Here is a 24884-nt window from a genome sequence, read left to right on the forward strand (position 1 = left end):
TAAAACAATTCATTGTTCAAGATCATGCATAAAAATGTTTAGGTAATAGTGGAGCAAAAGCAAAGATAACAAACTACACAACACATTGGTATAATTATGTTAACCACACTTTAATTTGCAATTTATGTTCACCAAAGACCACATTGTAAAACAGTGACCTCAAGTGATATAGAGTCTATCACAAACCATTTTCTTTAGTGAAAGATAACTTTGATGTGGGAGTCTACATTTCAATGCACAGTGCCTCAATTTCATTTATAATGTCCAGTGTCTGCATTTCAAGCTCCAGTCTCTTGCTTGATGCGTAGATTTCGAGGTTGGGCTCAATACTATTGTCTGATGTTTATCAAGCTTCAGTTTCAAAATCAAGGCACAATTTAAGCTTTATTTTGGTTTTGATGGAGATCTACATTGCAAGCTTCAGTTTCAGCCCCGGTGCTGCTCTCTTATGGAACATGCCTCTCCATTCAAGCCCCTGGGTATCAACAAAGTCCCCCTCTCCTTCCAATCTGCAAAAATAAAGAGACGTCCTGTCTATTTACGTTAGGAGTTTGGTGTCTTTTAAAATGAAATGTTCACTGGCCAGTTCAGCATATTGTTATGTACAGTAATAATAAATGCAATAACCTTCATATATGCCAACATTAATCTCACAAAAACAGAAAAGTAGAGAGTTCCACGCATCAATCTTCACAAGCGACCTTTTTGAAAAAATTGACTTAAGTGAGTAGAACCATGCCTTTGTTGATTGTTCTTTTCACAGGTTTTAAATATTTCCCAGTCTATCTCAAGCTGTTTTCTAATTGTTTTCCTGCTGGTTTCAAATTATTTGAATTACCTGGAGTGGAAGGCTTCTTCCTGGTAAATCTATAAGTGGCAGGAGCAAACTTATTGACAGAATGTATGATAGCATGGTTCTTCTGATTAGTGAGCGTTTTAGTAGAAAGTGGGATCAGAAACTTTGACAAGGCTTCAAGTTCTTGACATAGAAATGCTTATTAGTGGTTGTTGCATAATTTATATTGACCATTTCTCCTTATTGTGAAGGTTCAGCAGGGTAAAGTAGAATGCATAGCAGTCTTATCAATTGAGTTTAAATGATTGCTAAGAATTATGATATTTGAATGAGAAAATATAAGATACAGGGTGTTACAACTGTAGTCAGTCAGTATGGACAGTGATTGAGAAAGATAATGAAGTAAGCAAGTTTCTTTTAGCTTTGAAGCAAATAGGTTTTTGCTGTTGTTCCTCTGGGTATTGAGATCTCCTAGGGGAACACTGACTGTTGTGAAACATCTTGGATGTAATGAGTTTGTTCAGTTTTCAAAAAGGGTAGCATTATGCTCTTGGGGATGGCAAATAATATGAATGAAGGCAAGCGGTATTGTGATCCAGTCTGATGATTACTGAAAGACAGTGGAAGTAGGAAAAGGAGCAGCTAGTGCAGGTAAAAACGGTGGGGCAGGGGAAGCAGTGGGGGATTCGACATACGACAACAAGAGAAACAAATAAAAAAAAGAAAACCATGGTTTCTATTCTTTTTAATGTAAGTTTCCCACATCATCATATGTCAAATCCCCACACCCCTCCCCAACGCCCTTACCTGCATGGGCCACACCTGCATTTTGTGCAAATCTAGCTATGGTTGTGTATTAGAAGAGCAGTGCTTAAACCATTTTTGAAGTCTATCTTGATGAGAATGAGAATAGCCATCTGCTAATAGGGTCAAACATGATGGTGGTGTTTGTGCACTGATGTTCAATGCCAGGAACATATGAACGCTGCTATTATTCTGTAATTTGTCTCTGGGATAGGTGGTGGGAGGGGGTAGTAGAAATCTTGGGGGAAATAATGTCAATTTGCTGTGTCTTGATGTGCCACAATATAATGTTGCTTTTTTCTGGTTTCTTCTTACTCACAATAAAAATATATATTTTTTAAATGGTGGTGGAGAAGAGGGAGATAGCTGTGAGATGTACTGAGTTCAGTAATCTCACAAGTTTGTGAAGATCTTGTATTAATTAACATACATTTTCAGTTAATATCTTTGGAGGAAACAGTATGAAAGATGTACGTGGCATCAGTTTGCATACTTAAGGCTATCTTTTGGAATACATTTGTTTCTTTATGGCCTCAAGGACGGGATGTGGGATCCTGAGTTTTTAGAAAGGTATAGATAGGTATTTTTGAAGGTAATAAAAGTGTGGGGAAAGGGTGTCAGGAGGCGATAAAGTCAATAAATGTGAAGTGTAACTAGTGAATGGGGGGGCGGAGCCAGCCACCATGCTCTGAGTCGACCTCAGAACACCTCTAAACCTGTGGCCTCCCTGGCCTCTTCCAGCAGCCTTCCTGTTTCTGAGGGAAGGACTTGAGGCACACCCTTGGACCTCTACGGTGCTGGTGATTGATGCTGTGGACGTAAATTGGTACCAGGAAAGCAGAAGTACCATCATCCCTGGAAGAGAGCAGAACTTTAACATGGTGGCTTCCCTTGGAGACTGGGAGCCTCCCTGATCTCACCTAGAGTTGGGGTGAAGCAGCTCTTGGGAGGAATAGCTGCCCAGCCCTGAGAGTATTAACAGGGGGGGCAGTAGATATGGAGTCCCGCGACTACAGATGACCTCGGGAGTATGGCTCCTTGGACCCGCCCCCTTTCTCATCGGCACTACCCTGAATTGCTGAGACTGCAGTGACGGCTCTACTCTCATAGTGGGCGACACCCTATTCTCGCCTCCTGCAGTCCCAGCGGTGGTGCCTTTGTGCCTGAACATTGCTCCCCTCAGGAGTGTGATTTTGTGGGGCCAGTGGACTTGGGGCCTTCCCGTAACCGAGAACACTATTGAGTGTGATATTGCCTGGGCCCGCCCAATTTCCTCCCTGGCATGGTCCTGCAGCATGTCTTATGTGCCTTGATTACTCGACTCCCTAGCGATTGCCACATGCATGCTCATCTATGACTAACACAGGGTGCTCCCTGATACCAACCCCTGTAGCAGATCCTTGCCTACTGGGCCAGTGCTGGCACATGAATTGTAGATTGGATACTGTGGCCTATATTCTACAGCCTTGCAGGTATGCTGGTGGAGTATCAAGTTTACTTGTTTGGCGAGCTGGTGCCTTTTATTGGGGACTAATTAAGCTAACGTATGTACCTGTCAGCTATTTGGTGTTGGGACAGGCCTACTTGTGTGGAGGGTTAGGTTGCAATGTCGGGATATCTTGTGATGTTGCTGGTACTCTGGGCGGAGTGAGTTACTGATGACAATAGGACCTGCCTTGTTGCTACCTGCGATCCTGGAAGTGTATGACTGGTGACTTCGGGATAGCTGTGGAATTGGAGGGCCCAGGATGTTCTGGAGCTGTTACTGGGGACTACCTATCTGGGCTCGTCTTCTCTCTCCTGGTTGCTGTGGCTTGACTTTTGGTTGTGCACTAAGTCCCTTTACTGTTGTGCTACTGTGGGGGCTGTGACCCCTTACTGCATCCCTATTGGGATCTTAGCCTGGGACTTTCGTGCTGCATCAGAGCCATACTGGGAGGCAGTCAGCGTGCCAAGGATGACAATGCCACCAGCACCTCCCTGCAGGGGATCAGGCATGGCACCTGGTGGAGGCTACAGTGCCTACATGGACGACAAGTTTGATAAATTGCTGGCCACCATTGATGCATCAGAGGAGCACCTAGATGGAAAAATTGATTTCCTGTCCATGGACCTGGGTCTGATCCGTGAAGATTAGACGCAGAGAGTTGCTATGTTCTGGTGCTGGGGAGTTCGGATACAAGGTATATAGCTCTTTAAATGAGAACACGCCTAATGTGGACCAATCCACATTTCTTGTTTGTTTAGTGTCCCTGCTCTCGTAGATGATCCCCTACTGGAGGGTGAGGAGGGGGGACTTTCTTGCATGGAAGATCTGGGTTAATACCGCACGCACCTTCCTTTGCGGGGTGCACCTTCCTTTGCGGGGTGATGACACTGGCAGGTTGGCAGCAGTTACTGATTCGTGGTCAAGCCGGTGGGACTTAAAGAATTGCGGCCGTATGCGTTACTCAGAGTCCTCTTATTGCTCTGGACTACAAGAACTCGAGGTGCATCTTGATCTGATTTATACATGTAAATCTTTGTATGGACAGGTGATGGTGCTGGAAAACCTGGCAAATACGTATCCTGCCCATGCTCCTATGCTGGGGACTTTTCATTGGTCCCCAACTGATCAGGCCTACTGTGGCCTCCTCAATCGGAGTGGAATGGTAAGCGATGAAAGTGGTGCTTAGGGGGTACTGTATTTTTAGTAAGGTGTGGGTTTGTACTCAACTTCTTTCTGAGATCCATAAGCAGGAGAAGGTGCTAGATGGGTTGTTTGGAGAAATGGAACTGACTTCGGAGGGTAGGTGTCGGCTGCTGGTAGAGCAGGAGAAGTTCTTTATGTTGGTAGAACGACCTTGCAGCATTGATTATAAGGCCTATCTGACTAGGGTACATGGGGAGCATGATAAATCAGGCAGAATGATGACCTGGTTTGCTCCGGAGGGCAGAGAAGGCTGTTCTGTGCGACAACTTCGGTATTCTTTGGGGCGCATTGTATCCACACAGGAGGTTAATGCAGTGTTTCTACAGCATTATCGTGTGTTATAGTGTTCTGGGTCTGCGTGTGCAGAGGCGGACATGTTAGACTATATCCTGGATTCCTCTCTGAAGGCTCTTGATTCAACGTTGGTGGGTCAAATGGGAGGAGACATCACTGAACAGGGGGTACAAGGGTGCAGTTAAGGAGATGGCATGGTGTAAGATGCCCGGTTTAGATGGGTTTTCGATTTAATTGAATGTATGACGATACAAAGCAAACATTTAAAACGCATGCCTTTACAACGCAGTTTTTACATCTCAACATCCTTTACAATGCATGTTTTTACATCGCATGCCATCACAATGCATTTTTAGAAACTACATTTACAACGCATTTCATTACAATGCATACCATTACAACACATACCATTACAACGCATATTACTTTTAGGGCAACAGTAGGGTAAGTGTTGGATAGTGTAGGGGTAACAATTACTATTCCCACTCCAGTGAGTGCAACAGTAGGGTAAATGTTGGATAGGGAAGGGGTATAAATTACTATTTCCCATTACTTACCTTATGTTGCGTTGCATGCATTGTAGTGACATGCGTTGTAATGACATGCGTTGTAGTGACATGCGATGTAATGGCTGCGTTGTAAAGCCATGCAATGTAAAGGATGTTGCGTTGTAATGACTGCGTTGTAAAGGTAGTGCAATGTAATGACTGTGTTGTAAAGGTTGTTTCCCGATTTAAATTTATGCCCCTGTGCATCTGTTCTTTCGCCTAACTTTTCAAAATTCTTTAATGATTCCCGGCGGTGTGGCTGGCTTCCGCCCTTGCTGGTTGAAGCTGCAGTTGTGTCATTCCCAAAGAAAGACAATGACCCACTTCTGCTTGATTCTTATCATCCCCTTTCTATGTTAAATGTTCATTATAAAATCTTGAGTAGAATATTAGTGACTCGATTACTTCCCCACATGTGTACTCCAATTCACCCGGATCAGTCTAGCTCCATTCCGATGCATAGCACCATGTCCAATATTTGATAGTTATTCCTGACGCTGCATTGTAGAGAATATATCCCTTCAGTAGACATCAGGAAGGCATTTGACTCGCTCCTTTGGGAATTTCTATATATTACTATGCTCAATATGGGCCTGGGCTTACCCTTTGGTAAGTGGACATGGCTGATTTACACCAGCCCTCTGGCCAGGATTCGCACTAGTGTGCTGATCTCTGATGTATTTTCAGTCAAACGTCAAACTCAGCAGGGCTGCCCAATTTCCCCCTTATTATTTGCACTAGTTATGGAGCCCTTTGCCTGCACAATTCGCAAGGGTAATTATATTCAGGGCTTGCACATTGCTGATAATTGTACATACTTGTCTTTGTATGGCAACGACATGTTGCTGTGTCTTCCAGGGCAAGATGGTGACCTTTTGGGAGAGATTGCTGCATTGTCAGATTTTGGGGTTTGTTCGGGTCTTGCAGTTAAAGTTGTGCGTTTACTCTATGCAAGGAGATGTTGCCGAGCGCAGGCCTGTATCTTCGATGCTGGCGCTGTGATGGGTGTGAGATATGCTACCGTACCTTGGGGTGGCCAGTGTACCGTACTCCTGAATTGCTGTATAATGTGGAACTATGGGAGTGTGTTGACTGGGTTCTGTCAGGCTGTTGCCGTCTGGACCACGTTGTCTTTATCGGTCCAGGCCGTGTTGGCCTCTCTAAGATGATCATGCTACCACGTTTACTTTATATTTTTCAGGGAGCGAGATACTTTTGCTTTACTGGGGTACTTCCCCTCATCGAGTAGCTCTTTGGAAGATGCGTTTACCTGCAATTGAAGGGGGCTTAGCGTCTCCTGATTTTGAGCTATATTATTTGGTGGCTCAGCTGCAGTGGGTGGCACGCTGGTGTGCCTTCCTCTGGGTGGGCGTGGGGTCCGCTGATTTAGTGATTGAGCCAATATTTTAAAGTTATAATCGACTCCACATCAAGATGTATGTCTCTTTATAAACGGGGGAGTCAATTTTGAAAGGTAAAGATTTAGTGAAGGTGGCGAGAGAGCAATTTATTTTGTGAAAATGTAAAAAATGATCATTTATTAACAAATTGGGAGTCTCAGATTAGTTGTCTCTTTAGTATGTGTGCTGATGATGTTGACTACATTGTTGTTCCTGGTAAAGTCTGTAATCTACTCAAATGAAGTGCGCATGTTTCAAGGTAGCAAAAGAAGCTTAGTGAAGGTACTTTATGCAATGTACTGAAGTAGTCTTTTTTTTGAGACATGGTGATTTACTCTAGATGTGGCTACGAGTTGCTCGTATAGAAGCTGAAGGTCATGAATCAATGTAAGATGGCAAATGAATATGGTGCCTGAGGGCACCTCCTGTTGAGATACAACTTACCTCTCTAAAGGCAAGGAATGTGTTCCTTGTAGGCTGAAGTTGCAGATAAAGAAACTTGTAAACCTATGAGTAGCCTACCATCAAGATAGCCAACAATGACTGTGGATTAGTCAGTCCCTTCCAAAATTGTGTTGCAGATTCTATAGATGTGAGCCGTACTGTAAAGATGTTGACGTTTGAATTTAGTTACTCATTGAGTGAGGTTTATGCAATACCCAGTCCACTTTTCTAGGACAATAAAGCAGTATAGTTACTGCTCTGTGAATCCAATTGAGTTACATTTCTATCTGAGGGCAATAAATATATATATTTATTATCTACTGCCGATAGCCAGTAAGTAGTTGTAGTTAGGACTAAAGAGTCCAAAGGAAAAGCCTTTTTTATTTTGTCAATAACATAGGCGCTGCTTGACAAATCTTCGCAAACCTTTCACAAAACGTCCATTTTTTTGGTTCAGCTGCTGTGTGGAAAGTTTCAGGGTGATTTGGCAAGTAGGGCCCGAGAAAAAAGGCGGATCCAAAATGCGTTTTCCCCATTTTATGTCCAAGGGGATAGTTCATTTGTTGCACCCCTATTTGTCGGTCCTTACTGCACGGATCGCCCCCAAACTTTCCATGACACACAGAACCCTGACACATTTTGGGGGAAAATTCATGAAGATTGGTCAAACGATGCCAAAGTTATAGGCAAATCAAAAAATACTATGCACTACGTAATACCCCCACCGAACCATACAGACACTCAGACACTCATACAGATACTCAAAAAACCAACTAATAACCTATATAGACACTCATGTAGCTACTCACCAACCCATGCAGCCACTTATACACAAAGTGAGAGACTCATACAGATATTTACATATTTAAACATTACTCACTAAGCCATGCATTCACTAAGATACGCTTGATCAGTCAGTTATACAATCAATTTTTCAAAAACAAATCATCCATTTAGACACTTATATACCCATTTATTCTTCCATTGACCTTGAGATATACATATATAAAACATATTTAATTTTCAGAAAAACACACATTCACTGGATGATGACATCAGTGAAGTCATTTGAGATGTCATCAGTGATGTCATGAGTGATGTCACTGACCATGTCATGAGTGATGTAATATGTGACGTCATCAGCAGTGCATTGCGGGCGGGCGAGTTATAGTTAGCTGAACTAATTATAACGGGGGAATTTCAATGGTTTTGTACGAGTGAAAAGTCCAACTAACTATAACGCCCCTGAAACCTATGGTTTTTTCAGTGAATTTCTAAGGTATTTTAAATGCTAATTCCCAACTATAACGTGCCTGAAACCTATGGTTTTTTCAGTGAATTTCAAAGGTTTTTTAAATGCTAATTTCTACTATGCCTACAGAGAAAGGACATGTGAAGAAAGAAGAAAAAACGCACAGAAAGAAAAAAAGAAATGCAGAAAGAAGCATCAGAAGTCCTCAAAGACGAAGAAAACTGCAAGGAAGAAAGAAACGTGCAGAAAGAACAAACAGAAGAGCTGAAATAAGCCTTGTTGCAAAATCATCCTGTACCCTCAACTTTTTCAGATGGACACTGGTGGTAACTGAGTCTGACTAACCAGTCCTAGAGCCAGAGCTATGTTAAAAGACACTCAGAATACAGTGAAAACACCTACATACACTAGGGAACACTATGCGTTGGGGTCCCCCTGTCATTAGCATGACCTCCTCTGTAAGCCCATAGTATATAATAGGGCAGGGTCCATCTAGACCACTAGGTACCTCCAGTAAGCGCCACAGAGCTGCGTTGCAGAGAGATGTAAAAAGGGGCACGGCCTAGACCACCTCTCTGCAACGCAGCGCAGTGGCGCTTACTGGAAGCACCTGGTGGGCTAGTTGGCCCCCAGGGTCCCTCAGGATTGAAGGTGAATTATTTCCCCAACTTAAAACGTGCCATAGGGAGTGTTTGCACACGTCACCTCAGGCCCCGTCCCCTCCCTTCCCCACTGTATAAACACGCCCTGTGGCCTTTTTTAGTTGGGAGATTAAGTTCATTTGAATCCTGAGGGTCCCTAGGGTCCAACTAGCCCACTAGGTACCTCCAGTAAGCGCCACAGAGCTGCGTTGCAGAGAGGTGTAAAAAGTGGCACGGCCTAGACCACCTCTCTGCAACGCAGCCCAGTGGCGCTTACTGGAAGCACCTGGTGGGCTAGTTAGCCGCCAGGGGCACTCAGGATTGAAGGGGAATTATTTCCCCAACTTAAAACGCGCCATAGGGCGTGTTTGCACATGTCACCTCAGGCCCCGCCCCCTCCCTTCCCCACTGTGTAAACACACCTTGTGGCCGTTTTTTAAGTTGGGAGATTAAGTTCCCTTGAATCCTGAGGATCCCTAGGGGCAAAATTGTCCACTAGGTACGTCCAGTAAGCGCCATTGCAGAGAGGTGTAACAAGGGACACGGCCTGCACCACCTCTCTGCAACTCAGCGCAGTGGCGCTTACTGGAAGCACCTGGTGGGCTAGTTAGCCCCCAGGGGCCCTCAGGATTGTGGCCGTTCTAAGTTGAGAGATTAAGTCTCCTTGAATCCTAAGGGTCCCTAGGGTCAAACTAGCCCACTAGGTACCTCCAGTAAGCGCCACAGAGCTGCGTTGCATAGAGGTGTAAAAAGGGGCGTGGCCTCAGAACACCTGTCTGCAACGCAGCTCCCTGGCGCATACTGGAGATACCTGTTGGACTAGTTGGCCCTCAGAGACCCTCAGTATTACAACTTACAACTGGCCAGGGGGTGCGTTTGCAGAGTGCTGCAAGAAGGGGGCGTGGCCTCCAGCGCGATGCCGGTCTTTTATTTTTTGTATTTTTTTAAGAAGGAGGGCTGTGTGGCCCCCCTTCTTTTTCTAATTTACTGGCTCTGGGGACCCCATCCCCCAGGGCCTGCACCCTAATTTTTTTTGTTGAAAAAAATAAATTTGGCCCTCCCAGGGGACCCCAACCCCCGGGTCATGGCCTTTTTTTTTTTTAATTCTTTAGGAGGGGGCTACGTTGCCCCTCTCCTCAGGCCACTTATGGCCCCGGGGACCCCATCCCCCGGGGCCGGCCTTTGTTTTTTTTTTTTTTTTTAAATATATATTTATAGAAACACCTAGGACATGCTGGACAAACCGTATGTACCTATCACCATGACGATTTGCGTGATATTCATTAAAAGGTGACTATGCATAGAATGAATCCACATGGAATGTATTTACACTGCTAGTGAAGCTCTGACGTGTCTGACGCCCTACCGTGCCTAATCCCGGCGCCCCCGCCGGTGGGTACTCTCCAAGTAGACACCCTTGTCGTTTATTTATACAAACATGGGTAGCTATTGACGGGCACATTTAATATACATGCACACCAAGCCATTCAAAGGGGATTCGACAAAAATTCGACCAAACTATGCAAGAAACCCCCCTCACGGTTAATAAAACACACATCCACCTCCGGATGTGTAATACTTTTTATTTTACTCTCTGGAAAGGAGACGAACCTCACTTGAGAGTCACAGCGTGCTCCTGGCTGAGCCCAATGCTGTGTTACACCCACCAGTGCCCGCCGATTGCCTCACACCTCTGTGTTGTATTCCACCAGCTAGTGCGTATGCTATGACACTCTCTAGCCCATGTGCACTGTAACAACACCCCGTGAATATGTCATGCCACACTTGCCTTCGCACGGGTTATATTGCCCCATCTAACGTGCCTTCCTCGATGCCTATGTTATAACTCACAGCGCTATGCCATACATAGTACAATCTGGGATCCATATCTTTGTCACAGTGCATATGCAACGTTACACTCCTCAGCACATATTTTATATTACAACTTTAGAGACTAGTTAGGTTACACAACACTGCCCTGTGCATATTACACTCCAAGGCGCATATCGCATAGCACGTGCTAGTGCCTGTGCTATCTCGCGCTCTCCAATGAATCTGTCATTGCGCACAATGTATTGCATATTATATTTCACATCCCGGTTCACCTTATATCACACTTTTTGGTGCATAGTTTATACCATATACTATATCTAGTTTTAATTTTCAATCGTGCTCTCAGGACTATGTTCTATATAACACTGCGTCAACCTACCTTTTTCACGGGCATTACATTTTGCGATGGGGGGTGGAGGGTCAGGGGGTGTTTCTGCCAAGTGAGCCCGGAGTCACAGTCACAAACGTCCTCTTCTTCCTGAATAAAAGTGAGATTAAGCTGCATACTTGTTCATATTTTAAGTAGTTCGCACAGACACACATTTTAAAAACAATAAAGTTCCTAATACCCACCTTCTCTGAACAGTTAGCTTGCTGCCCCATCCACCTCCTCCCTATCCTCTGTTGTCTGAATCCATGGACTAGCCTCCTCCCTCCTGCCATGCATGGTCTGATGTGCTGCCACTGCCCTCCATTTAGCATGATGTACCAGTCCACTCCTCCTGCCCTCCATTGCCCAATTCTATGGCCTATCATTGACCTCCTGCTTAGCCTCTGTGCATAGCTTGCTGCCCCTATTCTCCTTCCCCCTGCCCTCCGATGTCTTTGTGCATGCCCCTGCTCCATCCTTTTTGACCACCATGTTCCATGGACCTGCCACTCCTATCTACTCTGAGTGTTCTGTTGAGCAGCCACTCCCCTCCCACCTGCCTAGCATTTTCAGATGACTGTAACCTGTCCCTGCCACCTCCACCCTGCCTGTCCAAATGCCATGCCCCCATCCCCTTCCTCCTGTCCTCCATGGTCCATTTTACTGCCACACCCTTCTGCCCTCCCTGGTCTGTTGTGCTGCAACTGCTCCTCCTGCCTGCCCCGCGCAGTCTGTTGTGAGGCCCCTTCCCCTGAACTCTCTTGTCTGTGCCCAGGTCCTGACCCTCCCTTCTATCCTCCATGGTCCTTTGTGCATGCCCCTGCACCCTCCTTCTTGCCCATCATAGCCATTGTGCTGCCACTAACCCTCCTGCTTGCCATGCATGGTCTTCTGTGCTGCCATGGCCCCTCCTACCTTCCCTGTGTGGTCAGCTAGCTGCCCCTGACCCCCTCCCACCTTCTCTCCATGGTCTGTGTGTATGCCATCATAGTCTCATTGTTGCTCTCCATGGTGTGTCTTGTTTCTAGTGCCCATCCTGCCTGACCTCCATGGTCATCTTGCTGCTCCTGCCCTGCCCCCTTGCCCCCAGCCCTCTGTTTCCATGTGCAGACCCCTATTCCCTTCCTCCTGGCTTGGCTGTTCCATTGTAATGCCCCTGATCCGTCCCTCCTGCCCTTTATGGTCTGTTATGCTGCAGCTTTCTCTCCTGTCTGTCCGTTATGGTCAGCTAGCTACCATTGCCTCTTTCCCCTCTGTTCTCTGTTGTCCATGTGCATGGTCCTGTCCCCTCCCTATTGCTTTCTATGGATTGTTGTGCTGCACTCCCGTCCCGCATGCGCTGTGTGGTGTATTGTGCTGCTGCAAACCCTGATGCCTGCCCTGTAGGGTCAGTTTGGTGCACCTCTCCATGTCCCTCCTGTCCTCTGTTATCAAAGTCCATGTCCCTACCCCAATTCCTCCTGCCTACCATGATCCAATGTACCATACTTGCGAACATTTTGAACTTGGTAAGAGGGAGATTTTGAAAAAAAACTGGGGTATTGATTTTCCCCTTTGAGTTACATTGAAAAAGAGGAGATTGTAGACAGGAGACAGATCAAATAAAGCCCATTTGAGCTTAAAAACATTGGACGTTTCCTGGCTGAAACGGGTCTTTTGGCATGTATGGTTGTACTACCACTGCCTCTTCCTTCTGCCCACAATGGTCTATTATATTGCCACAGCCTCTCTTGCCAGTCCTGTATTGTTGGTTTGTTGCCCCTGCCCCCTTTCTAATGCCCTCCATAGTCTGTTGTGCTGCTACTGCCCTTCCTGCCTGCCCAGTGTGGTCAAATTGTTGCCTCTGCACTCTCCTACCTGCCTTCAAGTTTCAGAGTCTGTACCCCTGGCCTCTGCCTCTCAACAGTATCCCAATGAACAACTAGATTGCTAACATTCTATATTTATTACAAAAGTGTGGAACGCCTGACTTCATCTTGATGTAATCAAAACTGTAATACCTAGAGTATTTCCTTCAGAAATTACATATATGAGAGGGTCTTATTTGCATCAAAATTATGGTTAGCGGTTATCTATCAGTGGCTGTCTGAAAAACAACTACCGAAATTAGATTTGGTGACCCAAGCAACTTTGACTCAAGATATAGAGGAGGGTGAAATACGTGTAATTTTAAATAAAACCAAGAAAGGGAAATCAGCAGGTCCCGATGCAATACCAATAGAAGTTTATACGTTAATATTAGATGAAATAATCCCGATCTGGGTAAGGTTGTTTAATAAAATTCTCAGAGGGAATTCGCCTCTGCCAGATTCTTGGAATGAGGCAGTTATTACATTAATCTTGAAACCGGGCAAGGACCCACTGGAATGTCAATCTTACCGCCCCATTTCATTATTAAATTGCGACTATAAGGTCTTTGCGGGTGTGTTAAATGCTCGGCTTAGTAAGATAGTGGGGGCAATTATCCATCAAGACCAAAAGGGGTTTTTACCGGGTAGGCAGATGCTGGATCTGGTGTATTCCTTAATAGGCTCGGTTAATATGGCAACAACATTAGGAGCCCCCCTTTCTATTATCACGGTCGATGCTGCAAAAGCATTTGACCAAGTTAATTGGCATTACCTTAACAACACCCTAAAGGCTTTTGGGTTTGGACTCAACTTGAGGGAAGTTCTCAAAAAAATATATAACTGTCCCCGGGCACAGATCCTGGTTAACGGCACTCTCTCAGACGTGGTCTCGATACAGCGCGGTACGAGACAAGGATGCCCTCTATCACCTATCCTTTTTGACCTGTATATCGAGCCTCTGGCTCAGAGTCTAAGACAGAATGATAAAATCTCTCCTTTTCAAATTAACGGATTCTTCAGAAAGATTGCACTGTATGCAGATGATCTCATTGTATTTTCCTCCAATGTTACTCCTACTGTATCTGAGTTAATGGCTGAAGTTCAGTCCTTCTGGGAAGTGTCAGGCTATCAAGTTAACAGAGATAAAACTGAAATTATGGCATGGAATACTTCAGCACAGGGGGTTGGGCTTTCTACTTGGGAGTGATAGTAACCCAAGACCAGTGGCGGCTGGTGACATTTGAAAGTGGTAGGGCGTAAAGTTTGTAATGCGTCTAAGCGAGTGCAGCAACAGTATGTCATAAGGGGGTTTCGGAGGGGGGGGTTCTCCCCCCAAGAAAATTTTGAAAAGAGAGTGGGCAATTGGTGCATTTTCAAGCATATTTGAGAAAGCAAGAGGGTTAATAAATAAAGAGGCTTCATATGATAATGACATAGGTAGGTGCTTATTCAGTATAACCACAGAACTTCATAATAAGATTACAATGCTGAGTACCGCACAGAAGTTAATTCATAGTATGCTGAGAACATCACATCAGAGAAAAATGATTGAAGAGGCTCCTTAGTGTTTGAATGTTGGCAAATACATGTTCGGCAACAATAACCCTGCTGGAGTTCAGGTGAAGCTGCAGGAAGGAGACCTTTAAATGTTGTCTTTATCTTGTCACTTGCACATGATTTGTTGGGGTTCAGAGGTGAAATGTCAGGCAGTGTCTTTTGACAAATTGATGCTCTTCTCTTCTGATTGACACTGAAGTTTGCTCTGACTACAAAGTGAGAGGATTTTGTAATGGGAACCAAATGTGTGACAATCTCTCTGCGTGTGCTAAAGGAGGTGTGAAACTGAGGAAAAGTCTGTATTATCAAAACAGATTTGTAGCAGAGTAAAATTTTATAAATTCCTTCAAATAAACTGTACATAGGTTTCAAAATATATTAACAGTTAGGAAAATAATTTCCACATATTGTAAGCTTTATCATTTTATCAGTAGACGCACTGCGCAACATAAATCTGCTCGCTACCGTCCTGGTCACAACATTGAAGGCACGGCTGAGATCGCAGGGGCATTCCTTGAGTGTGGGGCCTGCACATGGATCACTCTACCCCCCTCTCCTTTAGCGTGGGTGTATCTTCGTGTCCTGGATTGATAACTGGAAGCTTGAGGAAAGGCCACTCCAGGGACACCCATGTCCCCCCAGTATACGACTTACATGTGTGGCTGGATAATATGCCGCTTCTGCCTTCCTGACCTGATGGAAGCGCACAGCATGTCACTTTATGCTTTGCTTTTTCTCAAATTTCTCCGAGTGTTACCGGAGGGGAACTTTTAACAGGAATGCAAGCACAATCTCTGCTAAACTCAAAGTAAAATTAAGTGCCACAAACACCGTTTCTGCTCAACTTCACCTTTGTTGCAGTACTTGGATGGGAATGTGTACTGCCCCTTTGTATTATCCTTCAACAAGCATGAACGTATCATTAAACATTACCTTGGACGGTCTAAACTTGATTCTGGTAATCTAATGATCCGTTCAATTGACTGAAACATAGCAGATGCATGCGCAGTGTTTGCAAAGTGAGGCGCGCAATGTTTGCAAAGTGAGGCGCGAAATGTTTGCAAAGTGAGGCGCGCTCATCTTTGAACAACAGACACTATGTGAGAACCAAGCTAATCTAAAACGGAGCACCAAAACCAAAAAATGCAACCCAAAACAAGACGGTCAAGAAATACCCGACTTTCTGGACTGTCTCGTAGTTACACTTCTAGCGAGTTACTGCCCCTCCCAGCCCTCAGATCAAGGCAAGAGGAAAATCCCAAACTGAAGGTTTCATGTGTTTAGAACTAGTCTTTCCGGATTTAGGAATACAAACTATTGTAACCTTTTGATTTACCAATCAACCATGTGCCACAAAAGAATAAAGCCCTCCAATGAAAAACACGAACAACGTTACTATATGATGGTTTTATGCCTGGAATACCTGACTTTGTGCATTGTTATTACAACCACAGAAGGAGAAATGTAATTATGCAAAAGTCTAATAAAAGTTGCATTCATTATAACAGCTCTAATGACGCTCTTCACTGCCTGCCATCTAGACACACACTCGAATTTATTGCTAACCTCTGAATACCGATCACAAACCAGCTGTATCACCGAACATCATTTACATTTCACACCGTAACCACATTAAGTTGTAAATGGGTCATAACAAGCTCTCCTGCAGCGGCGGCCGGCATGCTCGAGGGAGGGGGTGGGGGCCGCGGATGGGGATTAAAACAATTAAAAATAAAACATACGTAACGTACCTGAGTGTTGGGTACCTCACCGCCTCAGCTCCTGGCCGGTCACGCTGTACTGGTGCAGCGGCGGTTGGGTCCACGTGTTCCTGCTGCAGGACCAGGAAGTAGCCAGCAGGCAGCTTCCTCCTCATCGCAAGTCAATCGCTGCGCAGGCGCAGGCGCAGCAGGAGAGCGCCCCAGCCGGGACATTTTCTCTGCATAGAGAAATAGTGTGTGTGGGCGGTCCTATGCGAGGGCAGGGGGGAGTGGCTTACCCACACTGTTGTGGGTACTGACTGTTTGGTCGGCTCAGGGCCGACGGCCAAACAGTCAGTATCTACAACAGTGGGTAAGCCACTCCCCCCCTGCCCTCGAGCACGACCGCCCACCCTCCCGCCCCCAACCAAGCACAGAGGCACTTCTGCTTTCTCGCAATGCGAGAAGGCAGAAACATAAATGGTCGTTTTTACCATTTATGTTTCTGCCTTCTCGCACCGCGAGAAAGCAGTGGGGCAACGCCCCAACGCCCTAATGGGGGAGCCGCCACTGCCCAAGACATAGGAAAGATTCCCAAAACTAACCTGGATAAAGTTTTGAAGGAGGGGGAGCTTTTATTGAAGAGATGGCAGACCTTACCATTAACCCACTACGGGAGAGTCAACTTGATTAAAATGTGTGCTCTCCCCAAAATCGCCTATCTTTTTAATAATATACCTCTGGAATTTGATAAAACTGCTCTCGCGAAAATGCAGGGTAAGATTTCCTCGTTTATATGGGCAAGTAAAGGGATCAGGCTAACCTGGAAGAAACTTAGGTGAAAGCTGATTAAGGGAGGCTTGGGTTTGCCGGACCTTCAGTTGTACTGTTGGGCATATCAACTAAAAAATTGTAGGATGTTACTATCAAAACCAGACAGCTCCTTGATAGGAAATATGTTCAATGCCATGCTTCCAGCGAGGGACAAGGCAGGCTTTATGTACAAATTTGGAGCCCCCAAATACTTTAAAAAGATTAGGTTTAAGACTTTATTCATGGCGGCAAAGCTATGGACTGGGTGTCGAGCTGGCGTAGGATTACCGTATTATAGTGATTGGGCTCCAGTGTGGGACTCGCCAGGAACTCCGGAATGCCTAAAAGATTCACTATCTCAGCCACTAAAAGAGGCCGGAATCCTACTCTGGAAGGATATATCGGATGGGAACATTTGTTATCCTTGGGAATTTTGGTGGAACCTTACTAGAGGAGTTCTCTCCAGATTTAAATTTTATCAAATCTCTTTATGGTGTAAAGGTCTATGCAGGATAATGCCCGAGGATTCTTCCATGGAAGAGGAGTTGCAAGACCCAAGGGCTAAAAAAAAGGAAGTCGGTTGTTGGTATCAACATCTGCTTGCGGCAGCAGACAAGAAAATGGAACGTCCATACCTGGTCTGGGAGAAGTGCTTGCCGAATGAAGATTTGGAAAAGTTATGGCAAGTATCTTTGGAAATTCTATATCCATTAATTAAATCTGCTGCACTTAGGAAAAATCATTTCTTTACACTGCACAGGATATATTGGTCGCCCTTGAAGCTCGCCAAAATAATGGGAGGTGGAGAGGCCAACTGTACGAGATGTGGGGCCCCGAACGCGGATGACGTTCACATTTTTGCAGCTTGCCCCCTGATTCAAGAGTTCTGGGGCAGTGTGGGTAAGACCTTGTCTGATGTGCTGGGTATGGATGTTGAGGTAAGCCTTTCTTTTATTATTTTTGGTATAATGTTGAAGCCTGATGGTCTGTTGGTGCTTTCGGGGCCCGAGAGTAACTTGGTATTCTATCTTGTTCTTTTGGCAAGAAGAGAAATTTGTAAGCTTTGGCGTCAGGTCCTCCCTCCAACTTGGAGAGCATGGTGGAACGCGGTACGTTATTTTAGAGACTTAGACCAAAAGGTCTATCAGAATAAGGGTAGGATAGACGTGGGGTTGTTTTGGAATCTTTTAGATGACTCAGTCAGTGATTAAACTAGCTATCTATCCTATGATTAGACCTTTCGGTCAGCTCCCGATGAGTGGTGTGGTTGGGTTTCACACATACACCATCAGCTGAGTCTACAACCATTAGATAAAAAACGACAAGGGTGGTACAGGTTGAGAGGTTGTTGTATCTATGGAAGTCATATGAGGATAAAAAAAGAAGAAAAAAAAAATAACAAATTATGGTTAGTGTTCTAAAAAACTAAAATGAGGACATATTTTTTGAGTTTTCAAATAGCGACAAAGAACTTTTAAATTGCCCTCCATAGTCTCTTGTGCTGCCACTGCCCTTCCTGCCTGCCCAGTGTGGTCAAATTGTTGCCTCTGCACTCTCCTACCTGCCTTCAATTTTCAGAGTCCGTGCCCCTGGCCTCTGCCTCTCAACAGTATCCCAATGAACAACTAGATTGCTAACATTCTATATTTATTACAAAAGTGTGGAACGTCTGACGTCATCTTGATGTAATCAAAACTGTAATACCTAGAGTATTTCCTTTAGAAATTACATATATGAGAGGGTCTTATTTTCATCAAAATTATGGTTAGTGCTCTAAAAAACTAAAATGAGGACATATGTTCTGAGTTTTCAAATAGCGACAAAGAACTTTTAAATTATTTGTAATCTTTATGTTTTTTTATCCAGTTGACCACTTGATTAAATGTTGCACCTAGGGGAGAGGATGTGGTGTTACTTCCAGAGCTGCAGACCTTGCAACTGGGGAACCAGGTTGGAGTTTCTGCTTCAGCTCAACATTCTGAGATTCTGGTCAAATCACTTAAACTCGCCATGTCTACAACCAAAATGAATTTGATCTTGTGTGATGTAACCAATGCTCATGTAAAGCACTCCAATACCTGACAAGTCTGCACTATATAAAACTGCAAATACACAAAAAATAAGTGTTTTGCACACTTCTGTCATTGGGCTACACGTGGGCTACACCTGGGTGATATTTGTGCTGCATTTGGGCTCTTTTGTCTCTGGTGGCCATCTTGGGAGATTTATTTGTTATGAAGTTTCCTAATTTCCTTATTTACTGCAGTCTCCTCAGTAGGAAATGCTTTCAGTTTTTTACTTTGAGTCCATCAAGAAGGTATTCAGATATGTCACACATTTGCCATAAATTCTGAATGTTAGCACTCTAGTTGCTCATTAGATCACTGTAGTAAAGCTACTGCTCACCACGGAAGTCTGCTGCTGGTATTAAAAGTGCATGTTTCAGTCTGCATATCAGAATTTTTTAATGAAATAGAAGAGGATTTGAGAAGTCACTCAAAATGTGCCCTAATTTTTCTTTCTTCAGCACTAATCATAATTTCTATGGCAAAATTAACCCCCTCATTGTGTTCCTTTTTAAATTAAATGTTTTAAGTGTTACCAGTTTATTCCAATCAAGATGGCTTCAGGTGTGCCATACTTTTGTCATAAGTAAGACAGTAAGTGCTCTAGTTGTTCTTAAGAACACTCTGGGACATTCTGTCATTGGGCTGTATTTGGGCTACATCTGGGTGATATTTGGGCTACATTTGGGCTCTTTTGTCTCTGGTGGCCATCTTGGGAGATTTATTTGTTATGAAGTTTCCTAATTTCCTCATTTACTGCAGTCTCCTCAGTAGGAAATACTTTCAGTTTTTTACTTTGGTTCCAGCTTATTAGATCACTGTAGTAAAGCTACAGCTCACCAGGGAAGTCTGCTGCTGGGATTGAAAGTGCATGTTTCAGTCTGCATGTCAGAATTTTTTAATGAAATAGAAGAGGATTTGAGAAGTCACTCAAAATGTGCCCTAATTTTTCTTTCTGCAGCACTAATCATACTTTCTATGGCAAAATGAACCCCCTCATTTTGTTCCTTTTTAGAGTTACCACTTTGTTCCAACCAAGATGGCTTCAGGTGTGCCATACGGTTGTCATAAGTAGGACTGTTAGTGCTCTAGTTGTTCTTTAGAACACTCTGGGAAGCTGCAGTAGAACACAAAGGAATCAACTGACAGTCTCTGCCCTTGTGGGATGTACATGTTTTACTGAGAATGCCAGACTTCATTCTCACATGACTGAGAAAGATAATGTGAATTTACAGAAAATATGCTCTCAGTTTAGCTTATAGATCACCTTCCAAACCTCTGTGGGAAAAGCATGAGAAAATAGTTTTCTCTCAAACATGATTCATGATATCACAGCAGAAGGTTTTTTCACATGGTAAAATCACCTTAGAACACACCACAATTCCTAAAATGAGTATGGTACCATCAACAAATGATTTATATTGTAACTAAAGTCTTAAAACCTTCTATTAACTGCAATGCTTTTTAATGAGGTGCTATCATGTATATTGGTCCCAAGATGGCTGCCAACACTTCTTGGATGAAGTGCTGACAGCCAATCAGATCTCACGATGAGATGTGTGGTTAGACTACCTCTTTGCAAAATCTGGTGTAATTCCGTTCAGCACTTCGGGCTGTAGCTGCGTCAACAGGTCCTATGGGAAAATGCGTTTTGGGACCCCCCTTTTTTCTTGGCCCCCGCTTGACGAATCACCGTGAAATGATCAGGATAGGAGCGGACCGGAGCTGGCCAAAAGTTTGGAAAATTTCGCGAAGATTCATCAATCGACGCCAACGTTATTCCAAATAGAATGTTGCGGATTTCCTATGGAAAATAGGTCCTAACTATAACTACCTACTGGCGACTTCCAGTAGGTAATATATATATATACATATATATATATATATATAAATATATACCAAGACTTTCTCCCAGGTAGGGAAAAAGGGACGACACAGCCTCCGGGGGTTAAAAAAGCTTTATTAGCTCTTGTTCTGCGCTAGTTAGTGAGGTCCATGAAACGCTTAGGTAGATGCATTTCAGCCTTCAAATGGCTTCATCAGTGCCGGTTTCAGTGGCTCCTTCTCTCAGGGGGGCCAAATGCACAGATATAAATATCATGGCTATTCCCCATTTGGTGGTCTCTCGCCCCTCCTCAGCCCAACGATGTTCAGGTGTCCTGCGCTCTAACCAACCAGGCAGATGCATGCTGGGAGGCCTCAGAGGAAGTCCATTCAGTAACGGGGCAGTGCCTAACAACATGTGAAGTCCCAACAGGTTGGCTAAGGATCCCAACGCCGCCACAGGTACGTAGAATGATTTTGCCTTCCTATGCCCCCTTCTCAGGCAATCAGTGTTGCCGCTTCTCTCACAAAGTATGGGGGGCGATGCATTGCAGTTTCATGCAGCTACAAGAGTTTACAGGGTCTCCGCATTGCTCCAGACTAAGAGGGCGGTCGTCAGCCAGCGCCTGCTTGCTGGTGAAACATAGAAACCAAGACTTTCTCCCAGGTAGGGAAAAAGGGACGACACAGCTCCGGGGCTTAAAAAGGCTTTATTAACTCTTGTTCTGCGCAAGTTAGTGAGGTCCATGAAACGCTTAGGCAGACACGTTTCAGCCTTCAAATGGCTTCATCAGTGCCGGTTTCAGTGGCTCCTTCTCCCAGGCGGGCCAAACGCAAAGATATAAATATCATGGCTACTCCCCATCAGGTGGTTTCTCGCCCCTCCTCAGCCCAACGATGTTCATGTGTCCTGCGCTCTAACCAACCAGGCAGATGAATGCTGGGGCTGGGAGGCCTCAGAGGAAGCCCATTCAGTAACGTGGCATCTCCTAACAACATGTGAAATCCCAACAGATTGGCTAAGGATCCCAACGCTGCCACAGCTACCTAGAATGATTTTGCCTTCTCAGGCAATCAGTGTTGCCTCCTCTCTCCCACAGTATTGGTTGTGACGCGTTGCAGTTTCATGCAGCTACCAGAGTTTACAGGCTCTCCGCGTTGCTTCAGACCGAGAGGGCGGTTGTCAGCCAGTGCCTGCTTGCTGGCGAAACATAACAACCAAGACTTTCTCACAGGTAGGGATAAAGGGACGACACAGCTCCGGGGGTTAAAAAGGCTTTATTAGCTCTTGTTCTGCGCAAGTTAGTGAGGTCCATGAAACGCTTAGGCAGACGCGTTTCAGCCTTCAAATGGATTAATCAGTGCCAGTTTCAGTGGCTCCTACTCCCAGGGGGGCCAAACGCACAGATATAAATATCGTGGCTACTCCCCATCAGGTGGTCTCTCTCCCCTCCGTAGCCCAACGATGTTCAGGTGTCCTGCGCTCTAACCAACCAGGTAGATGCATGCTGGGGCTGGGAGTCCTCAGAGGAAGCCCATTCAGTAATGAGGTATCTACTAACAACATGTGAAGTCCCAGCAGTGTGTATATATATATATATATATATATGTGTGTGCTTGTGTGTGTGTGTGTGTGTATATATATATATATATATATATATATATATATAATCTACTGGCGGTCGCCAGTAGATGGTTATAGTTAGGACCTATTTTCCATAGGAAATCTGCAACATTCTATTCCCAATAAGTCTGGCGCCGATTGATGAATCTTCGCGAAATTTTCCAAACTTTTGGCCAGCTCCGCTCCGCTCCTACCCTGAAAGCTTCGCGGTGATTCGTCAAGCGGGGGCCGATAAAAAAGGGGGGTCCGAAAATGCGTTTTCCCCATGCAATTTCCCATAGGACCTGTTGTCGCAGCTACAGCCCGAACTGCTGAACGGAATTACACCAAATTTGGAAAAGAGGTAGTCCTCAGTTCAGACTCATGCCTTTTGCTTAAATGGTATGAATTCGTTCAGTAGTTCCTGAGAAAATTAGAGTTAAAAGTTAGTGATATCTATGGCTGAGGAGGATCCTCGGACCCTCCCCGCAACCAGCTCGCACCCTGTTGGGCACGAGCTGAATGCTAATTGGCTGCCAACACTCCTGATCAGGAAGTGTTGGCAGCCTTCTTGTGCCTCGGTAGAACCAAGGCACAAGAAGCCACAAAAAAACATAGCAAAACGCGAAAAGGGGGCAGGGTAGAAACACCCTGACCCCCTAGGCCTGCTCAGGGGGTCCCACAAGGACCCCGAAGGACCAAAAAAAAATATATATATTTTTTTAAATCGCGGGATGCACATCCCGCTGAGGAAAAAAAACCGAAGCGCGGCCTCCCGCGCTTCGTTTACAATTAGCCCCCGGGGGGCCACGTCCCGGGGCAATTTATCATAGTTATGGGGGGCCCAGAGGGGCCCCCCAGCACTGGGGACCGCCACCTCCGGGGCTTATCTTAATGTATGCGGGGGGGCTCATGGCCCCCCCGCAGCCCCGGGGACCGCCACCCCCCGGGGCTTGTTTTTAAAAAAAAAAACCTGAGTGGGGGGACTCGAGCCTCCCCACACGCCCCGGGGACCGCCACCTCCCCGGGGCACTACATATTTAAAGGTCGGACCCCCAAGCCCCGGGGACCACCACCCCCGGGGCTTTAACTTAAGTGGGAGGGGGGGGCGCATGGCCCCCCTCCTGGAGCCTTGTCATGGCCCTGAGGACCGCCACCCCCCAGGGCCGGCTCCTGCAGTGTCCCGGGGTGCCCACCCCTGGGACACTACTGTTTGCAATGGCAGGGCGGGAGCCTCACGGTTCCCACCCTGCCATTGCAAACTGCTTTGCTATTTGGAAGAGAGAGCAGGGAAACCTGCTCTCTCTTCCAAATAGCAAAGCAGATTGCTTTTCCACATGGGGAGCAGCCTGTTAGCTGCTCCCCATGTGGAAAAGCAATGCCGGCTCCCGAAGGAGGCGGGGAGCCGGCGGGGCTGTGGGGGGATTGGGGACCCCCCCCACGGTCCCCAAACGGAGGCCAGGCCCCGGGGATGGGGTCCCCGGGGCCAGTAATGGCCCGGGAGGGGGGCCACGCAGCCCCCTCCCCCAAAATAAAAATATATTTTTTTAAACGGCCCGGGGGATGGGGTCCCCGGGGCCAAAAGAGGCCACAGGAGGGGGCAAGGCAGCCACCCTCCAATTTTTTTTTAAAAAAAACAAAAAAGGGCCATGCCCTGGGGAATGGGGTCCCCGGGGCAAATTAAGGCCTCGGGAGGGGGGCCACGCGGCCCCTCTCCACAGTTAAAAAAAAAAAAAAAAATAGGGGGCAGGCCCTGGGGGATGGGGTCCCCAGGGACAAAAAATAAGAAAAAGAAGGAGAGCTACACAGCCCCCCTTCTTCAAAAGACAAAAAAATGGGATCGGGAGGAGGCCACGACCCCTCCTTTCATTACTCTGCAAACGCGCCCCCTGGCGCGTTTGCAGAGGGGGAACGAATTCCCCTTCAATACTGGGGGTCCCTGGGGGCCAACTAGCCCACCAGGTACCTCCAGTATGCGCCAGGGGGCTGCGTTGCAGAGAGGTGTAATGAGGCCACGCCCCTTTTTACACCTCTCTGCAACGCAGCTCCGTGGCCCTTACTGGAGGTACCTGGTGGGCTAGTTGGCCGCCAGGGGACCTCAGGATTCAAGGGGATTTAATCTCCCAACTTAAAACTCACCACGGGGCGCGTTTGCACAGTGGTGAAGGTAGGGGGCGGGGCCTGAGGTGATACTGTACAAAAACACGCCCTGTGGCACGTTTTAAGTTGGGGAATTCATTCCTCTTCAATCCAGAGGTCCCTTAGGGGACAACTAGCCCACCAGGTACCTCCACTAAAAGCCACGGAGCTGCGTTGCAGAGTGTTGTAAAAAGGGGTGTGACCTCTGAACACCTCTCTGCAACGCAGCTCCCTGGCGCATAATGGAGGTACCTGGTG

General features: G+C 45.8%; 1 protein-coding gene across 1 annotated transcript in view; it reads right to left on the bottom strand.

Moving 5' to 3' along the window:
* Window positions 1–406: 406 nt before the first annotated feature.
* LOC146821373 (MORN repeat-containing protein 2-like) overlaps window positions 407–24884 on the bottom strand; it is a 51231-nt gene continuing 26753 nt past the window's right edge. The window contains exon 3 of the mRNA XM_085609839.1: window positions 407–509. Coding sequence (XP_085465965.1) covers window positions 407–509 — 103 coding nt within the window. The remainder of the gene's footprint in view (window positions 510–24884) is intronic.

The sequence above is a fragment of the Triturus cristatus genome, chromosome 6 (assembly GCF_964204655.1).
Source record: "Triturus cristatus chromosome 6, aTriCri1.1, whole genome shotgun sequence".
NCBI lineage: Eukaryota > Metazoa > Chordata > Amphibia > Caudata > Salamandridae > Triturus > Triturus cristatus.